The sequence below is a fragment of the Bactrocera oleae genome, chromosome 4 (assembly GCF_042242935.1).
Source record: "Bactrocera oleae isolate idBacOlea1 chromosome 4, idBacOlea1, whole genome shotgun sequence".
Taxonomy (NCBI): Eukaryota; Metazoa; Arthropoda; class Insecta; order Diptera; family Tephritidae; genus Bactrocera; species Bactrocera oleae.
Window position 1 is genome coordinate 6,862,430 of NC_091538.1, and position 15,416 is coordinate 6,877,845.

The 15,416-nt window shown below is 31.0% G+C and overlaps 2 protein-coding genes across 7 annotated transcripts; one reads left to right on the plus strand and one right to left on the minus strand.

The window, feature by feature from the left end:
• Positions 1 to 1,552: 1,552 nt before the first annotated feature.
• Positions 1,553 to 6,225, minus strand: Ate1 (arginyltransferase 1). 5 transcript variants are annotated; one of them, XM_014246572.3, is made up of 10 exons: positions 6,041 to 6,225; positions 5,474 to 5,600; positions 5,019 to 5,410; positions 4,766 to 4,962; positions 4,410 to 4,556; positions 3,894 to 4,075; positions 3,666 to 3,829; positions 3,464 to 3,612; positions 2,181 to 2,243; positions 1,553 to 1,956 (listed from the first exon to the last, which is right to left on the minus strand). In XM_014246572.3, exons 1-10 carry the CDS (start codon positions 6,123 to 6,125, stop codon positions 1,861 to 1,863), a joined length of 1,602 nt encoding a protein of 533 aa, XP_014102047.1. In that variant the 5' UTR covers positions 6,126 to 6,225; the 3' UTR covers positions 1,553 to 1,860. The 5 variants fall into 5 exon arrangements, with proteins under 5 accessions (XP_014102047.1, XP_014102046.1, XP_014102049.1 ...); XM_014246571.3 differs by lacking the exon at positions 4,410 to 4,556 and adding an exon at positions 4,226 to 4,375 and having other exon boundaries at positions 6,041 to 6,223; XM_014246574.3 differs by lacking the exon at positions 2,181 to 2,243 and having other exon boundaries at positions 6,041 to 6,223.
• A 371-nt stretch (positions 6,226 to 6,596) lies between these two features.
• On the plus strand, positions 6,597 to 12,855 carry LOC106626780 (putative sodium-dependent multivitamin transporter). 2 transcript variants are annotated; one of them, XM_070107754.1, is made up of 3 exons: positions 6,597 to 6,766; positions 8,243 to 9,310; positions 10,513 to 12,855. In XM_070107754.1, the coding sequence occupies exons 2-3, from the start codon at positions 8,332 to 8,334 to the stop codon at positions 11,292 to 11,294; spliced, it is 1,761 nt and encodes a 586-aa protein (XP_069963855.1). In that variant the 5' UTR covers positions 6,597 to 6,766; positions 8,243 to 8,331; the 3' UTR covers positions 11,295 to 12,855. The 2 variants fall into 2 exon arrangements, with proteins under 2 accessions (XP_069963855.1, XP_069963856.1); XM_070107755.1 differs by lacking the exon at positions 6,597 to 6,766 and adding an exon at positions 6,813 to 6,958 and having other exon boundaries at positions 8,241 to 9,310.
• Positions 12,856 to 15,416: the final 2,561 nt, after the last annotated feature.

Genomic DNA, 15,416 nt, shown 5'->3' on the forward strand with positions numbered 1-15,416 from the left:
TCACTGACTATGATTTCAGTAACTTGAATGGTCGAACTGCTTACTAAAATCTTGCTTTATACACGTATAGGGTACATAAGTTGTTACGTGAGTTTCCTCGCATCAAAAACGAACAATTTTCAATAATTTTTTTTTTTGTTCGCATAACAAATGAAATATTTTATTCGAAGTTTGTATTATTCCTAAGATACATTTTTTAAAGGAAAATATGCAAAACTCGGCCATTACGACGTCATTTCTGGCAGTCGCAAATTATTTCTTTAGTTGTGTTGAGTAGTGTTATCTATTTGCATAGCCTTTATGATATTAGGTTAGATTAAGGTTACAACTGATCCGCTCTCAATTTTTGCACAAATTTGTTTGGTTACCTCGCATTTTTTATCGAATGAATTCTTATGGTTTTAGTAAATAAAAATACAGCTATTACTGTAAGAATGCCTTCGAATGTATTGTAATAATTAAATAATACAATGATCAAAAACATGGTAGAGGTAAAACTAACAGAGATGCCTGAAAACAATTCGCTTTGGGCAGTCAAAGTGGAAAATTAGAAAGCAACAGAGCGGTAGAAGCAATCAATCAGCAGAGGAACCAAACTCAAATATGATTTTTTCCGTGTTGGCCACTCAGCTGAAAGCGCTTACCGTATTCTATGATTATCAATTAGGAAGTATAGTATACTTATAACACAAAAAATAAATTTTAAATCTCCGAGCTGAGTAAGGTAATTTCACAATATTTATAAAAGCTTAAACCCGTTACCGTTTAAGCGCTTTTATTTATAGCTCAACTCTTACACAACTAGCTCGATTTATGAATCGAAAACATATTGACACCTATTTACCTATTTACATATATGCACCGAGACGTAGCGTGATAACGAAAATAAATATGGTAAAATAGCTTAAAGTCTTTAGACCGTAAAAAACTTAAAAAAAAAAAATTAAATCAAATATGAATGGTGCGCTCAAATTGTCAAAGTCCTTCACTCACTATACTGACTGCTTTGTCATTTTACGCGGTGATATTCGATACACTTGAAAGGAGAAATATTGTGTAACATAGTGTGTGTTTGTGTACATGCATTCGTTGTAATTTTGTAATGAGAATAATTGTTATAAAAATTTTAATTTTTACGATTTTTTTATCTTTTTTCTTTAAAAAAAACTATAAAAAAGAATCAATCGTATGTATTTGCAAAAATATAAAAATATATTTAGTGATTTGTCAACTTCCTCTGCTTCTGGAATTTTTGTTGTTGCTTTATACACAAAATATTAGCCAAAAGAAAAAAACAATCTCTTGAGACTGATTGTTTTTCATTATTTTTGGCCAAATACTATAAATTCGATAGGATTGCCTAAACAGGGTATATTAAGTTTGTCACGAAGTTTGTAACACACGGAAGTAAACATACCAAGTACGTGTCCCTCAGTTTTTGAGATATTGTTCTAAAATTTTTAAAGCGTCTTTTTATCGCCAAGATACCGCTATTTTATCGGAACCGCTATAGGAACTGCGCTGCCATACAAACCGACCGATCAAAATCAAGTTCTTGTGTGGAAAACTCTTTTATTAGACGAGATATCTTTACATTTCTTCTTGTTTTTTCTACAACTTTATTTACTGACAAAGATAGAAATTTAGTATTAACTTAATTTTTATTTTGTCTTGTACAATTTTCCAAAATTAAAATTAGGATTAAAATAAAACAATAACATTTTTAGTATATATTACATAATAAAAAAAAACTATTAGTTCAAAATAAGCATAAATTTAGCTAAACAGTTCAACTGTATTTATAGAAATTATGCCATACATTCAAATATTATTTACAAATATAAAGTTAGGTATCCAACTTTAAGTTTTGACATACAGCATACGATGGGCCAGTGATTTGCCGACCAGTTTGCCATATTCTATTATTAAATCGCGATCATCATTATCACCAGTGATCTGTAATTTAAAAAATATTTAGTTAGAATTCAAAAAATTATAGAGATACAAATAACGATAAAAAATAATTTAAAAAATTTAGATTTGGTATATTCTTTTTTTTCAAAAAATAAGCAAAAAGTATGTATATAATGTTTATGTTTGCAAATGTACATGTGTTTGTACATATATACATATGTATGTAGGCATGTATATATGTTAGTAAATAAAATACGTGCAATTACCTTTTTGTAAATTCTGCTCCTTATGACGTCCAACATGTTGTCAATGCTGGGTATTTTCAATGACTGCGCAATATATTAAACAACATGGAAAAGGAGCAGAGTTTTCAAGATATACCAATAATTTTTAAGCGAAAATGTTATGAAATGGCAAAGAGTTCACATCAACGAGATTGCAAATTTATGTTGAAGCAATAATATCTAGTGTTTTAATTTAAATTGGGCGTTATTTGAATAAAATTTTAAGTTTTAGCATTACTAACGGTACAAGCACAAGTACACAGCCTAGTAGCCAATAATCTGTTTAATAAGAAATATTAGATATATACTAACTTAAATTTGCAACAACATTTTGAAAGTCATTACTTAATAATGAAATATTTGCCATAGTAATTGGTAATGAATATAAATATTTAAAACAAGTAAAAGCGTTAACTACGGCTGCACTGAAGCTATAATATTATACCTTCACAGGTGTATTTTTTATAGCATAAAATGGCATAAAAATATCTTTATCTTGACTTTCATCGATCAGGTTGTATGGCACCTATATGCTATATTTGTCCGATCTGCACAATTTCTTCGGTGCTTGTAGCGCTGACTTTGATAATAATTCATGCCCAATTTCGTGAAGATATCGTGTCAAATAAAAAAAACTTTCCATACAAGAACCTATTTTGATAGTTCAGTTTGTACGGCAGCTATATGTTATAGTGATCCGATTTGAACAATTTGTTCGACGATTGTAGCGCTGCCTTGGATAATAATTTATGCCACATTTCTTAAAGATATCTTGTCGAATAAAAAAGTTTACCATAAAAGCGCTTGATTTTAATTTTTTGTATGGAGGCTATTTGCTACAGTGGTCCGATATCCACCATGCCGACAAATGAGCAGCTTCTTGGGTAGAAAGGGATGTGTGCAAAATTTCAAATCAATATCTCAAAAACTGAGGGATCAGTTCGCGTATATACAGACGGACACACAAATAGATAGGTCTAAAACGACTCAGCTCGTCACGCTGATCATATTTATATATAATTTATAGCATCTCCGACGTTATCTTTTGAGTGTAACAAAGTTCGGCGCAAACTTAATATAGCTTGTTATAAAGAATTACGGTTTATTAAGTAGGAAAAACAATTTTAAAAGTTGCCGTTACAAAAACCAAAACCAAAAGTTGTAGGTTAGGCCAAAATAAATGAAGTTAATTTATTTAGTTATTTTATAAATAATTCGATTAACATTATCCCAACCGCTGCTGGTAGTTAATAAAATATTCTTACCTGTATATACTGTCGATAAGTTAAATAAGTGTTGTCGTATAAGAGCACAACTTTGTTTAAGTCCGATTCTTGAAAATCATCCGCATCTTTAGCAACGGCATTCTCATTAAATCGTTGATATTTATTTTGGTTTAATTTATCACGAATTTCTGTAATATAGAATTTAAGTAATCTGTTACATTTAAATTTAAATTAAAACTACCATCAGTCAATAGATGCCAAGTGTACACCTCAGGGCATAGTAGATATGAGGGCGTCAAACGGCCCTTATAACGCATTTTCGGGCAAGAATGTATGTAGAAACCCATGTAGTAATATTTAAGAGCAGGAACTTTATCAGCCAATTGTTGGACAAGATCGATTTCTCTGTAACGATAGTAAAATATTTGCATTTCTTGCATATACACCAACATATACACTTCTCACACACCTCAACGAACCATAGGTACCCAGTGACAAGAAGCTATAGTCTGGATCATAGAAAAAGTAAACTGAACTGACACAATATGGAAGTATGTCTATAACAGCTACCGCTATAAGCTTATCATCCAACCAATATTGTTGATGAAACGAACCATAACCGACAATGGGACCATCGCGTGTTTTAGTGTGCTGCATACAAAAGCAAGAAGACAAGTATAAATAAAAAATAAAAATATATATAACTTTTTTTTGCAATGCAGTTAGTTTTAAAATATACATATGTTTGTTAATAGAAAGAATTAATCTAAATAATATCTGACTGTTTTCCATTAATTTAACCTTTATTGGCGACTCTTGTAAAAATTCCAAATAATCGCTAATAAGAGTGGGTGGATCATTGTGTACGATTGTTTGATACTTCTGGTACAGCGCATATGTCGAGTCTAGCGTATCCTTAAATTGTTGGCTTTTAACATGTACCAGTTTTAACTGTGAAATATAAATGAGAAATCAATTGAATTACCTTAACAGGAGATTTGTAACAAAAACGCTCTAAACTAGATGGTGTTAGACGATTTGGATCGTCATTGTGTACGAGCAATTGGTATTTCTTATATAAATTGAATGCTTCATCAGTAACGTGCTTTTTATTCGGCGCTATTAAAATCACCTGTAAATAGCAACAACAATACAAATCGAATCGAGAAAAGATCGATATTTTATTTATGTAGTTATTAAACGAGCTTGCACAATTGTATACTGTAAATAATATATACATACATATGCTTAATATTTCTACCAAATTGCCAGTACAATGATAACCCATATGCCGCAAATAATACAAAATGAAGCAAATAATTCTTTGAAATTGTTACATACCTCCAATTTGTGTTTATCATTCGGCTGGACATCGGTAAAATAATCGGAAAGCGTCTTTTCTTTACCGTTTGTTTGCTTTTGTATTGTCACATTTTTATCTTCCGGCACTTGTACACCTTTAGCGGCGATTTTTGCTTGTCGACGTTCCAAACGAAAAATTTTCGCTTTCTTCCGTTGTACGTTTATGCCATCGTGTGCTGAAAGGATATGAATATGTATTAAAAGTAATTTCTAAAAAGTTTACATTTGGTACATTTCTTTGTTGCAATTTGACCATCTGCCACATCCGCACTTTCCGTAGGTATGGTATTAATGCTTTGTGTTGGCGACACTGTCTGATCATCGAAGTGCTCGTGTTTTTTACGTGCCGCCTCATGCTTTTCAGGATTGGAGGCTGCAACAACTGCTAGATCGACATCAGTTATAGGCAAATTTGGTTCTCGCGGTTCGTCATTTATTCCACCCATAGTATCCATTTCATTATCTGCACCGCCAACGGCACCATCATCTTCGTTTAACTGTTTAGCAGCGCTCGTTGTTACAGAACCTTCGTTCTTATCTTTTTTACCATCACGAAGAAAACGCGTCATGCGTTTCAAAATTTTTTTATGTGATTTAGTCAATTTGAATTCCAAAGCATCGCATCTGTAATATGAATTATAACTTATTAAAGCCATGAGAAAATAATGCCATAAACAATATAGTTACTTTATTGTATAACAAGGACAACAGGTTTCATGATTTAGTGGTTTATAACAATAAAGACCCGAACGGCGCCAGCCGCGATCTATCAACTCCTGATAGTCTTGTGGAAACATTGTGTATGAATGCATGCCTAAAAATTCAAGAAAAATCGTCTTTAAACGTGCTACACTTGATTTAAACAATTATTATTTTTTTAAATATACTATTCAATTATGATTAGAGGTATCCAAACTGATAAAGTCGTACATGCACTAACAAAAATATAGCAAGTATAGAAAATTTGAATGAAACAATTTCTTAGAAATTCCTTATAATTACTCATACTACTTTTGGTGTTTATTCGTTGTTTAATATGTCCATATGTTAGTATATTATTGTAAATACCATTCTATACCAACAGTCTTGTAACTGCATAAACCGGTTTGTTTTTTTAATTCCTTTCAATTACTATAAGCTTTTAATAAATTTGTAGTATTGATTTATTATTCAATATTTTGTTGACAAATCAATATACATACATACATATGCATATCATTTCATCCTTAACGTTATTTAAAATTCCAAACTTACCATGGGACACCGATGATTTTAAACCTTTGCAATAACCACAGCGGCTATTGTGCTTACTGAAATAATGATTAATTGTAAATTCCATCTTTTACTTTACGAAATTCAATAAATAATCCTAGCCAGAAAAACTAATGTAAAACAGCCGCAAAATATCTCACAAAATAAAATGCATAGATAAAAATAAAGAATAATAAAAACTTCTGACAGTCACCAGCTGGCCGATAATTCATGCTACCAGATCGAATGATTAAAGTAAATTGAACGATTTTTATTAAATATGAATATAAAATTTATTTGTAAAAATTGAATACTTGTTCTATATTAAATCTATTATAAAATTATTTTTACTATATCTAAATTATATATATTATGAAAAAATAAGTTAAAATTTATTAAAAAATTGCACAAAGAAAAACTGAAAGTACTTATATACTCTTTAAATTATTGCAATTACAAAAACTCTATGCATGTTGTACGCTCTGTGTGACTATAAAATTGCTATTTCACCACAAATCAGCTGCTCGGCACATTTGTTCTCTTTAAACTTACCAGATTGACCGTATTCTATCAACACAACTGTTCTGTTCACTTCTTATTGGATTTTCAAAGAAGTCGAATGTTTTTATGATTCCGAAGTTAATAATCGTAAAATAGACAGTTTTAAAGTTACGTGGTGCAGTTATAAAGTGATTATATATATGCTTATATTTGAATGCAAGTTAAAAGGTTCGGTTTGACATAACAACTGATTGTAATTGTTGAAAATTGTGTTTAATTTTTATTAGTAGTGAACTCATACATATGTATATACATATATATGTATGTATAGTGCGAGTGAATAATTGCTGTGCGCAAGTATTGTTTTTACAACAAGCATATGTATATAACAAAATAAACACAAATTGCTAGCATACATGGGTATACACTAATATACATTTATAGCATTGATTCATTGAATATTCATTAACATTCTCTGGCAAAAGTACAAATATACATATACCTTTTTGAACGCTTTCCCGCGTAACACACTGAATTGATGACATATAATTGGCTTTGAAAGCACATGTCCTTCAATCACATAGTCGACTTTTTATATGTAACCAGTACACATACTATACAAAACAAATATTTCGAGCTTCAAATCAGAAACAATAAGTTAATAGCAGAAATTTAGAATTGCAACAAATACTAGAAAATATAATGCCTTGAATGTCCTTCCAACTTTCAAATAGAGTGTTTATCAATATTTCAATATTAAATTAAATTGTTATTAAATTATCAGCGAATCATGTTCTGTCAACAGTTTTTTTTATATTTATTTAATGACCGCAATTCTGATGAAGTTCTATTAAATTGTTTATAAATTTGAAAAAAAGTGCAATAACAAAAAAGTTCGTGAAAAAATTAAAACAAGCGGGAATAATTGTCATAAAGTAAAAATGTAATCTACTGTAATGTGAAACCGATTATTAACATTGTAGGTAAACAGAAAATATGCCTGCATACAGCTGTGTTCAAAAATTTAGTAGTGCCGGTAAATTTTTAGCAGTTTCGAATGTTCTCTTCTGAATTTTGTATACTCTTGCAACATGTTGCTACAGAGTACAATAGTTTTGTTTATCTAACGGTTTTTAGTATCACTTAAAACTAATCGACATAGATATGAAGTTAAATATAGATACATTTGTTCGTTCGTCTGTCCGTGCAAGTTGTAATTTGAGTAAAAATTGAGATATCGTAATGAAACTTGGTACCGGTGTTCTCAGAAACTACTCGACCGATATCGACCAAATTTGGTACGTAACATTATTTTGACATTTCTATGTTTCAGTGCAAAAAATCGAAATCGGACTACCACGCCTACCTCCCATATATTTAAATTTTTTTTAAATTTAAAATTAAAAGATATATTATGTATAATTAATATTTATAAATTTAATTGCCTTATTTAGAAAAACGAATGACTTTTTTGTAATCGGTATAAAAATTCTGATATGGTAACGGTTTTTTATAAAAGAAAGGTATAGGTATATAAGCACACATAAAATTCAAGACAATACTTACTGATTTATCTACTTAATTTTCTCCGTTTTGTAAGGTTGTATTAATATTTATCTACATGCATCGATATACTACATATACGCTCATTATATTATTACTCCGATATCTTAGCAATAAATATGTTTTCTATATAATATAGAGATATATGCCAGCTGTAATTGGGAACACGAAACCCAGACTTCGCTTCGTCATTTTACTTAATTTAATTTGAATAATCATTCATATATACAATGGAGCCCAGTTTTGATGGTTGGGACTTTGCGGTGCTGATCGTCATATTGGCAATCTCAGCTATGATTGGCATTTACTATCGGTATACAGGAGGGAAGCAGAAAACAATCAAAGAATACCTATTGGCCGATCAGAGTATGACCACATTTCCAGTAGCTGTGAGCTTGATGGCGAGTTTTATGTCCTCCATCACGTTACTGGGTGTTTCTAGTGAGAGTTATCAATTTGGCACCATGTTTTGTATAATCAATTTATCGTACATCATAAGCACACCGATTGCGGCATATTTATTCCTACCGGTTTTCTATCGTATGCGCACAATGAGCGTTTATGAATACTTGGAGCGTCGTTTTGGACATTCAACACGTCTCGCCGCTTCGATTGCCTACTCCATACAGATGATACTTTATATGGGCATTGTACTATATGCACCAGCGTTAGCACTCGAAGCTGTTACCGGTGTGAGCAAAGTTACCGCTATATTGGTTATAGGTTTAATTTGCACCTTCTATTCGACTATTGGTGGCCTAAAAGCTGTGCTTATAACCGATGTCTTTCAATCGATTTTAATGTTTGCATCCATTTACTCAGTAATCGTGGTGTCGGCGATCAAAGCTGGCGGCTTAGCACCAATTTGGCAAGTAGCCGAGGAGCGTAATCGTTTCTATTTCACGGACTTGTCTTTGGATCCCACTGTGCGACACACTTGGTGGAGTCTCATTATTGGTGGTATGGTGACATATATGTCATTGTACGGTGTCAATCAGGTGCAAGTACAAAGATTATTGAGTGTGCGTAATTTGGAGAGCGCACAATTGGCTTTATGGTGGAATTTACCTATTTTGAGCACACTCAGTTTCAGCACATTATTCAGTGGTTTAGCGATGTTCCACTATTACAGAAATTGTGATCCCCTACTGGAAGGTAGAATACAATCGAGAGATCAATTGATGCCTTTATTTGCGGTGGATACAATGGGTAAGAGCAGTAATTGATTTTTAATTGTTTGATTGAAAGCATAATTAAATGAAAAGTCAACATACATATATTTTAATTTAATATATTATGATTTATATCGCAAAACGAATATTAGGGTGATACATTAACTAGCTATTCAAAAGATTTATAATTATTTAACTATTGAGTTATATTATACACATTCTACAAGTAAGAAAAAATTTGGAATATACGTTTTTTTTCAACCAAATCATAAAGCAGATTACACCATTTGCCATCGCACTTGGGGGAAGAGGACCTCATATAGGCAATGATATGTGAACAACGAAGTATTTACATATATAGATTTATTATTTTTTTAGACATATGCAGTCGCGACATATGTATACATGTAGATAATCATATGTTCTGCAAATTTGTAGTACATTATTTTGTTTTATTATAATCAATAGTATTCGCAGCGCAGGCCACGTAAGGAATTTTTTAGGTAATTTTTTTTACACCTTGGGTTACATTACTGGCGGCTTAGTAAGCATCCCTAGCTTTTTTGAAAATATAATAAAGCCTATGTTCACCGGAGAAAGTGTAGCTTCCCAACGGTAAAAGAATTTTTCAAATTCGTCAAGTGGTTTCGGAGCCTATTCAATTCAAACCAACAAACTATCAAATCTTTCCTCCTTATAATATTAGTATAGTTATGTACTTGTATATCTAGAGCACAAACTATTTTAAAAGAAATTAATTTCAATAAATTCATGCAAAAGAATTGAAGTTTAGGTTAAGTAATTATATATAATTACAATTATAGTAATGAGAACTACACATTTCTTCCAGATCAGATGGTTATGTTAGAGATTAATGTATAAGGTCTAGTAAAACCAAGGTTATTTTATAATGCCACAGTCATAGAAACGCTCGTCGCTATTGACAAAAAAATGGTACCTTCAATTTTCATAATGTTCTCTTGAAGCGGATTTTTCACCAGCAAAATATTTCGCTATAGACAGGAACAGGTATTAATCACTTCATCTCAGGTCGAAGGTCAAAACTATAATTATTTTTATAGTAAAATTTCTAGATACGGCTTGTACGTCCTTAGGTTAGGTTTGAAATACTTCATAAATCTCATCTCATCCGCTTTAATACTCAATCCATAAAACCACATCATACACCACAAGTGTCGAAAATATTGTGTTATTTTCCCACCACTCTTCCAATCACAGGTCAATATCCTGGTTTATGTGGTCTCTTCGTATCGGGCATCTTTTCTGCCAGTCTTTCGACTGTTTCATCAGCGGTCAGTTCATTATCGACTGTAACGTTAGAGGACTATATCAAACCATTGTATAAACACTTTACGAAAACAACGTTACATGAAACAAAATCAACACTGCCGAGTAAGATTATGGCCTGCATTTATGGAGTTGTCTGCATTGGTATGGCATTCACGGCCAGTTCTATGGGTGGTGTTCTACAGGCATCTCTCACCATTTTCGGCGTAATTGGTGGACCATTGTTGGCACTCTTCACGCTTGGCTTATGTACGACGCGTGCGAATCAACGTGGCGTACTTTTGGGCTTACTAATCGGTTTGATATTCTCCTTCATTATCGGTTTTGGTGGTCCGAAACAACCGCCAACCACCTTAGATTTTAAAGATGATGGTTGTCCAGCTGCTGGTAATGGTAATATGTCTTTGGTCGCCGCGGCTCTTACACAGGCACGCAGCTTGACGTTTAATATGACAACCGCGCAACCAACAACAGTGTCGCCCGCAATCGAATATAACTGGTTCTATAGATTGTCATACTTGTGGTTCTCCGTAATTGGTTTTTTGATTACATTAATTGGTGGTTATGCTTTAAGTTTGCTATTGGAAGCCCTGAAATGGGCTGATAATAAACAAATTTATTTAGATTGTCAGCAAATAGATGTAGACTTATTCATACCACCGCTGGCGCGAAGATTAAGTAGGCATGCCGCTGGAGAAATGACAAACTTCTAAAGCGCTTTCGGAGCTATCTTCGAAATAACAAATTACTTATTTATAGATGAAAGGTCTAAGTAAACATAATTATGTATATAAATGAGTAATTAATTTCAATAAGCTTTAAAATTTTATCACAATGTAAGTGTGCTTAAGTTTTTAAGTTCAACTTTTTGCTTTAAGTTGTCCAAGTAAGTATAATTTCCAGCGAAATCGTTAAATACTTAAAAAAATGTCACTTTTAAGATTAATTAATTGATTGCGTAAAGTTCGAGCTCTCTTCAATGCATTTAATCAAAATAAATTAGAGCCAAATTAACTGTTTACCCCAAATTACAGCCATTTTGAGGTTTACACTAGACAATTATATTAGTTATAATTAATAGATGTACATTTTAATGTTCAAAATTTGTATTTCATGTTTAGTTTTTATAAAATTTATTTGGTATTAATTAAAAATTAATTTTTATTTACCATTTTATTACCGCACTTAAAAAAAATTATATAATTTAATTTTACGGAGGTTTTACTTAATTATTAAAATTTTTGCAGTCCAAAATATTGCAAATAAAGTTTCTGAGCCTGAAAGCTTTATAAAAATTTTTATGAGTTAAAGCTAAAAGCTTACATTTTATGTTTACCAAATATCGGAAATTACGTTTATATTAGTTACACATTTTTAATTACTTCCAAATTGTATGCTGATAAATGCGGAATTCACACAGAAATGCGAGTATATCTATCATATTAGCGCCTTTTTTGAAATGCGTTTTACAAAAGTTGTATTGAATAAACTTGGTACTTAAACTAATTTTTTGGCATGAAGCTCTTCTGTTCCTCTAAGCTGCCATGTTTGCAATATATACATACATATGTACCATATATACAAATAAACATCCCCAGCCATAATTACTGCGTGGTCTACGGAAGACAAATAATTGTAATTGAAAGTAAGTGATTCCGTTAAGTACCCTATATTTCAATACAAGCAGTTTTAAAGAATTATAAAAAAAAACATTCAAAAAATATAACCTTAATGTATAAAAGTATATTCTCAGGGCCAGCTTAACCTAAAAATAGTATAGGTTATGCAAAATATGAATATTTGCATTAAGGTTTCATCAAGTAATCATTACAGTTCGTTTTGTGACTACCTCTAATTATGGCTAATGGTCTTTCTAATAACATATTGTTTCTTATCGAAATAAAATAAATATGCAAATATAAGTTTATATTTTTTGAAATAAAATTTTAATATTTTTAGTGTTATTTATATTTACTGAAAAGAAATAATATTTTTAGTGTTATTATAATAAATATACTAAAAAAAAATTGTTACAAATATATATATTATATTTACAATGCTGCACATTTATGTCAGTTATAAAAGGTCTTCCATTTTAAATGTAGTCAGCTGAAAAAATATTATAAAGGTTTGAATGCTGATGTGCTGTTAATAAACGCTGGTCGCTATTGATGCTTTTGTAGCTTTAATTTTCATAAGCAAAGCATAAATATTATATACTAAATTTTTTTTACAAAAACAATTTTTTCACAAATAAAAATGTAATATTCTTTACTGGATTGCATTTTTTTTTTAATTAAGGCAGTTTAATATTTTTTAATGAAAAATTTATTTTTTATGAAACAAAATTTGTCTGGCAATTCATTTACACTAAATATTTTATCATGTGTATATTATTGCTATTATTATTACTTTTTTTATTTTTAATTTAAATTTTTATATTTATTTTATTTTATAAAATTTTTAAAAGTTTGTATTGTTATTTTTTTTTTTTTAATTTTTATGTTTCTTATTGCTTAAAATATATATACATCTAAGTGAAGTAAAATAAAGCAGCAATTATTTTCGATCACATATGACTCTTATATGTACGAGTATGTATTGTATATAGATTTAAATATAAAAAGTCTCATCAAATACAGCCTCCATACCAGAGAACATCAATGAATAGAGAAGAAGCAAATGTTAAATGAAATCTTTTTGAGTACTAATTTGTAATTTCAGATGAGGGAACATCGAAAAATATAACTATTCATTGACGTTCTCTGTCCATACTGTTGGCAGCATATCAGCATAATGTTGTTCTTTACCAGCTGATTTTTAGCATAGTGATAGTAGAAGCAGAGAATGTTGAAGCAGAGAATGTTGAAGAGTAGAGAAGGAGCAAATGTTAGCAGTACTAAAATGTTAATTGCTAAGAAGGAACATCGAAAACGCGCAAGTTCGAAAATAAAATGTCACCACAACTATCAGGGTACGAAACGAACTACACCACTCTATAAGCAAAATGTATACACATACATATGCACAGATGTTCTTTGATATGCGCATAAACAAAACTTAAAATAATAAAAAGAAAATAATTGACTTATGAAAAGAAAATATAAGTAATGAGGGAAATAATATGAAAATAGAACTAAAATATCATTTAATAAAAAAGAGTTATAAAAATAAAAAAAGAGTATATAAAAATATGTGATAGGATATGAACTTAGGCAAAATATTTTACATTGCCATAAAGAAGTGTGCTATACAAGCAGCACCACAGACGATATTCGAGTAATTTTGTCTAATCTGTAAACTGAAACAGCTATTGTTGTTTACTTGCTTCAATGTTTATATGTCTATATGTGAATATTCTTGAAATTGCCTTCCTTCAATCGCATGTCCAAATATATTTGCATATATGTACACATATGTACATATGTATGTCCCTCAATATGTCTTTCGCAAAAAATCAAACACTCGCGCAAGTGACAAAAAAAACGTAGACGCACCATCATCGGCCAATAATATTCAAGCGAACTCGCGGCTTATTTTCTAAGTATTTCATATTACAACGACAACAAATTCATTCATAAGGAACGTGCGCTGCTTCAAAGCAAAGTGCGTTCGTTCATAACTCTGCGCCGCGCTATTTTTTCTGTGCGCCTGGTAAGCCACATTTGGTTTTCATATAGAATTCCTACCGCAAATGCGCGAAAATAAAAATGAATGAAATTTAATTTGAATGTCTTCAGTAAAATTGAAGAATCAGCAAAATTTCAATTTTACAATTTGTATCACTGAAAATCCTACCATCCCCTCGCGTTTGTATGTTGCCCACAAGCTGCTTCCTCACAACATTTGCTAAAAATCAGAAATTGAAGAATTTGTCTGATGTTCACTTCAAAAAGGAGAATTGGCAACATGACATCTTAGCGAGTTTAAATAATATTTATATTTATGCATATTATGCACTATTTATGGCATTAAATTACAAAATTTATATTAAATTGCCATTCATATGAAATCATTAACTACTTCTATATATTCTAAGCACAGTCCATATAGTACTTTTATATGTTTACTTATTATCATTATTTCATAGTTTGTCGATTTAGCCCATTTTATTCAAATACGACGCTATGAAAATGCAGCCCAATCGGTAATCGCAATATTTCAAAAGAGCATAAGTCAATTTTCAACAGCAAAGCCCTGCAAAAAGGACAAACGAGACAACATAGCCGATCGACATTGTCGTAAAATTGTTGATTGAAACAAATTTTGTCAACTCCGCCACGATGCGCAAAATTCGGCGTCAATATGTATGCGAGCTCATATGTATATATGTATGTTTGTCGACAAAGTCGTCATTTGGTTTTTTTCAACAGCACAATGTCCGCGCGAACTCGCCGTTATTTCGTTGGCTTGCCACCATGCACAGAGGCGTGTCAAGTGAGGGCTCATAATATATTGATATGTTGCTTATTTTGTATTGAAAAATACTGCATTTATGAATTATTTTCGTAATATAATATATATAATATATATATATATAAATACACATATATTCATACCTATAATCGTTTTTAAACTAAATTCGATAAATAAAATATATATCTGAAATAATTATGTGGCAGTGCGCCCCAATCCCTCCTTGACTGCGATCGTACAACTCGCAAAAAGCAAAAGGTGTGGACAAAAGTCATTGCTTGTGCGGGGCAAGAAGAAGCAAGCATCAGCGTACGTGTACTCATGAATGTATGTGTGATTATCACATTTGTGTAAATACGCATAAATAAAGGAATATGCAATAAACCCAAACATATGAATATATTTTCCTGAAATATTTT

Bases quoted from the DNA above. Each gene is read 5' to 3' on its own strand.
- Ate1 (XM_014246571.3), bottom strand. From the start codon at position 6,125: ATGGAATTTACAATTAATCATTATTTCAGTAAGCACAATAGCCGCTGT. The intron at 3,830-3,893 runs GTGTGTGAGAAG...CTATCGTTACAG, and splicing joins GGTACCTATGGTTCGTTGAG to AGAAATCGATCTTGTCCAAC. The intron at 3,613-3,665 runs GTAGTTTTAATT...TCTATATTACAG, and splicing joins TTGGCATCTATTGACTGATG to AAATTCGTGATAAATTAAAC.
- LOC106626780 (XM_070107754.1), top strand. From the start codon at position 8,332: ATGGAGCCCAGTTTTGATGGTTGGGACTTTGCGGTGCTGATCGTCATA. The intron at 9,311-10,512 runs GTAAGAGCAGTA...TTCCAATCACAG, and splicing joins ATTTGCGGTGGATACAATGG to GTCAATATCCTGGTTTATGT.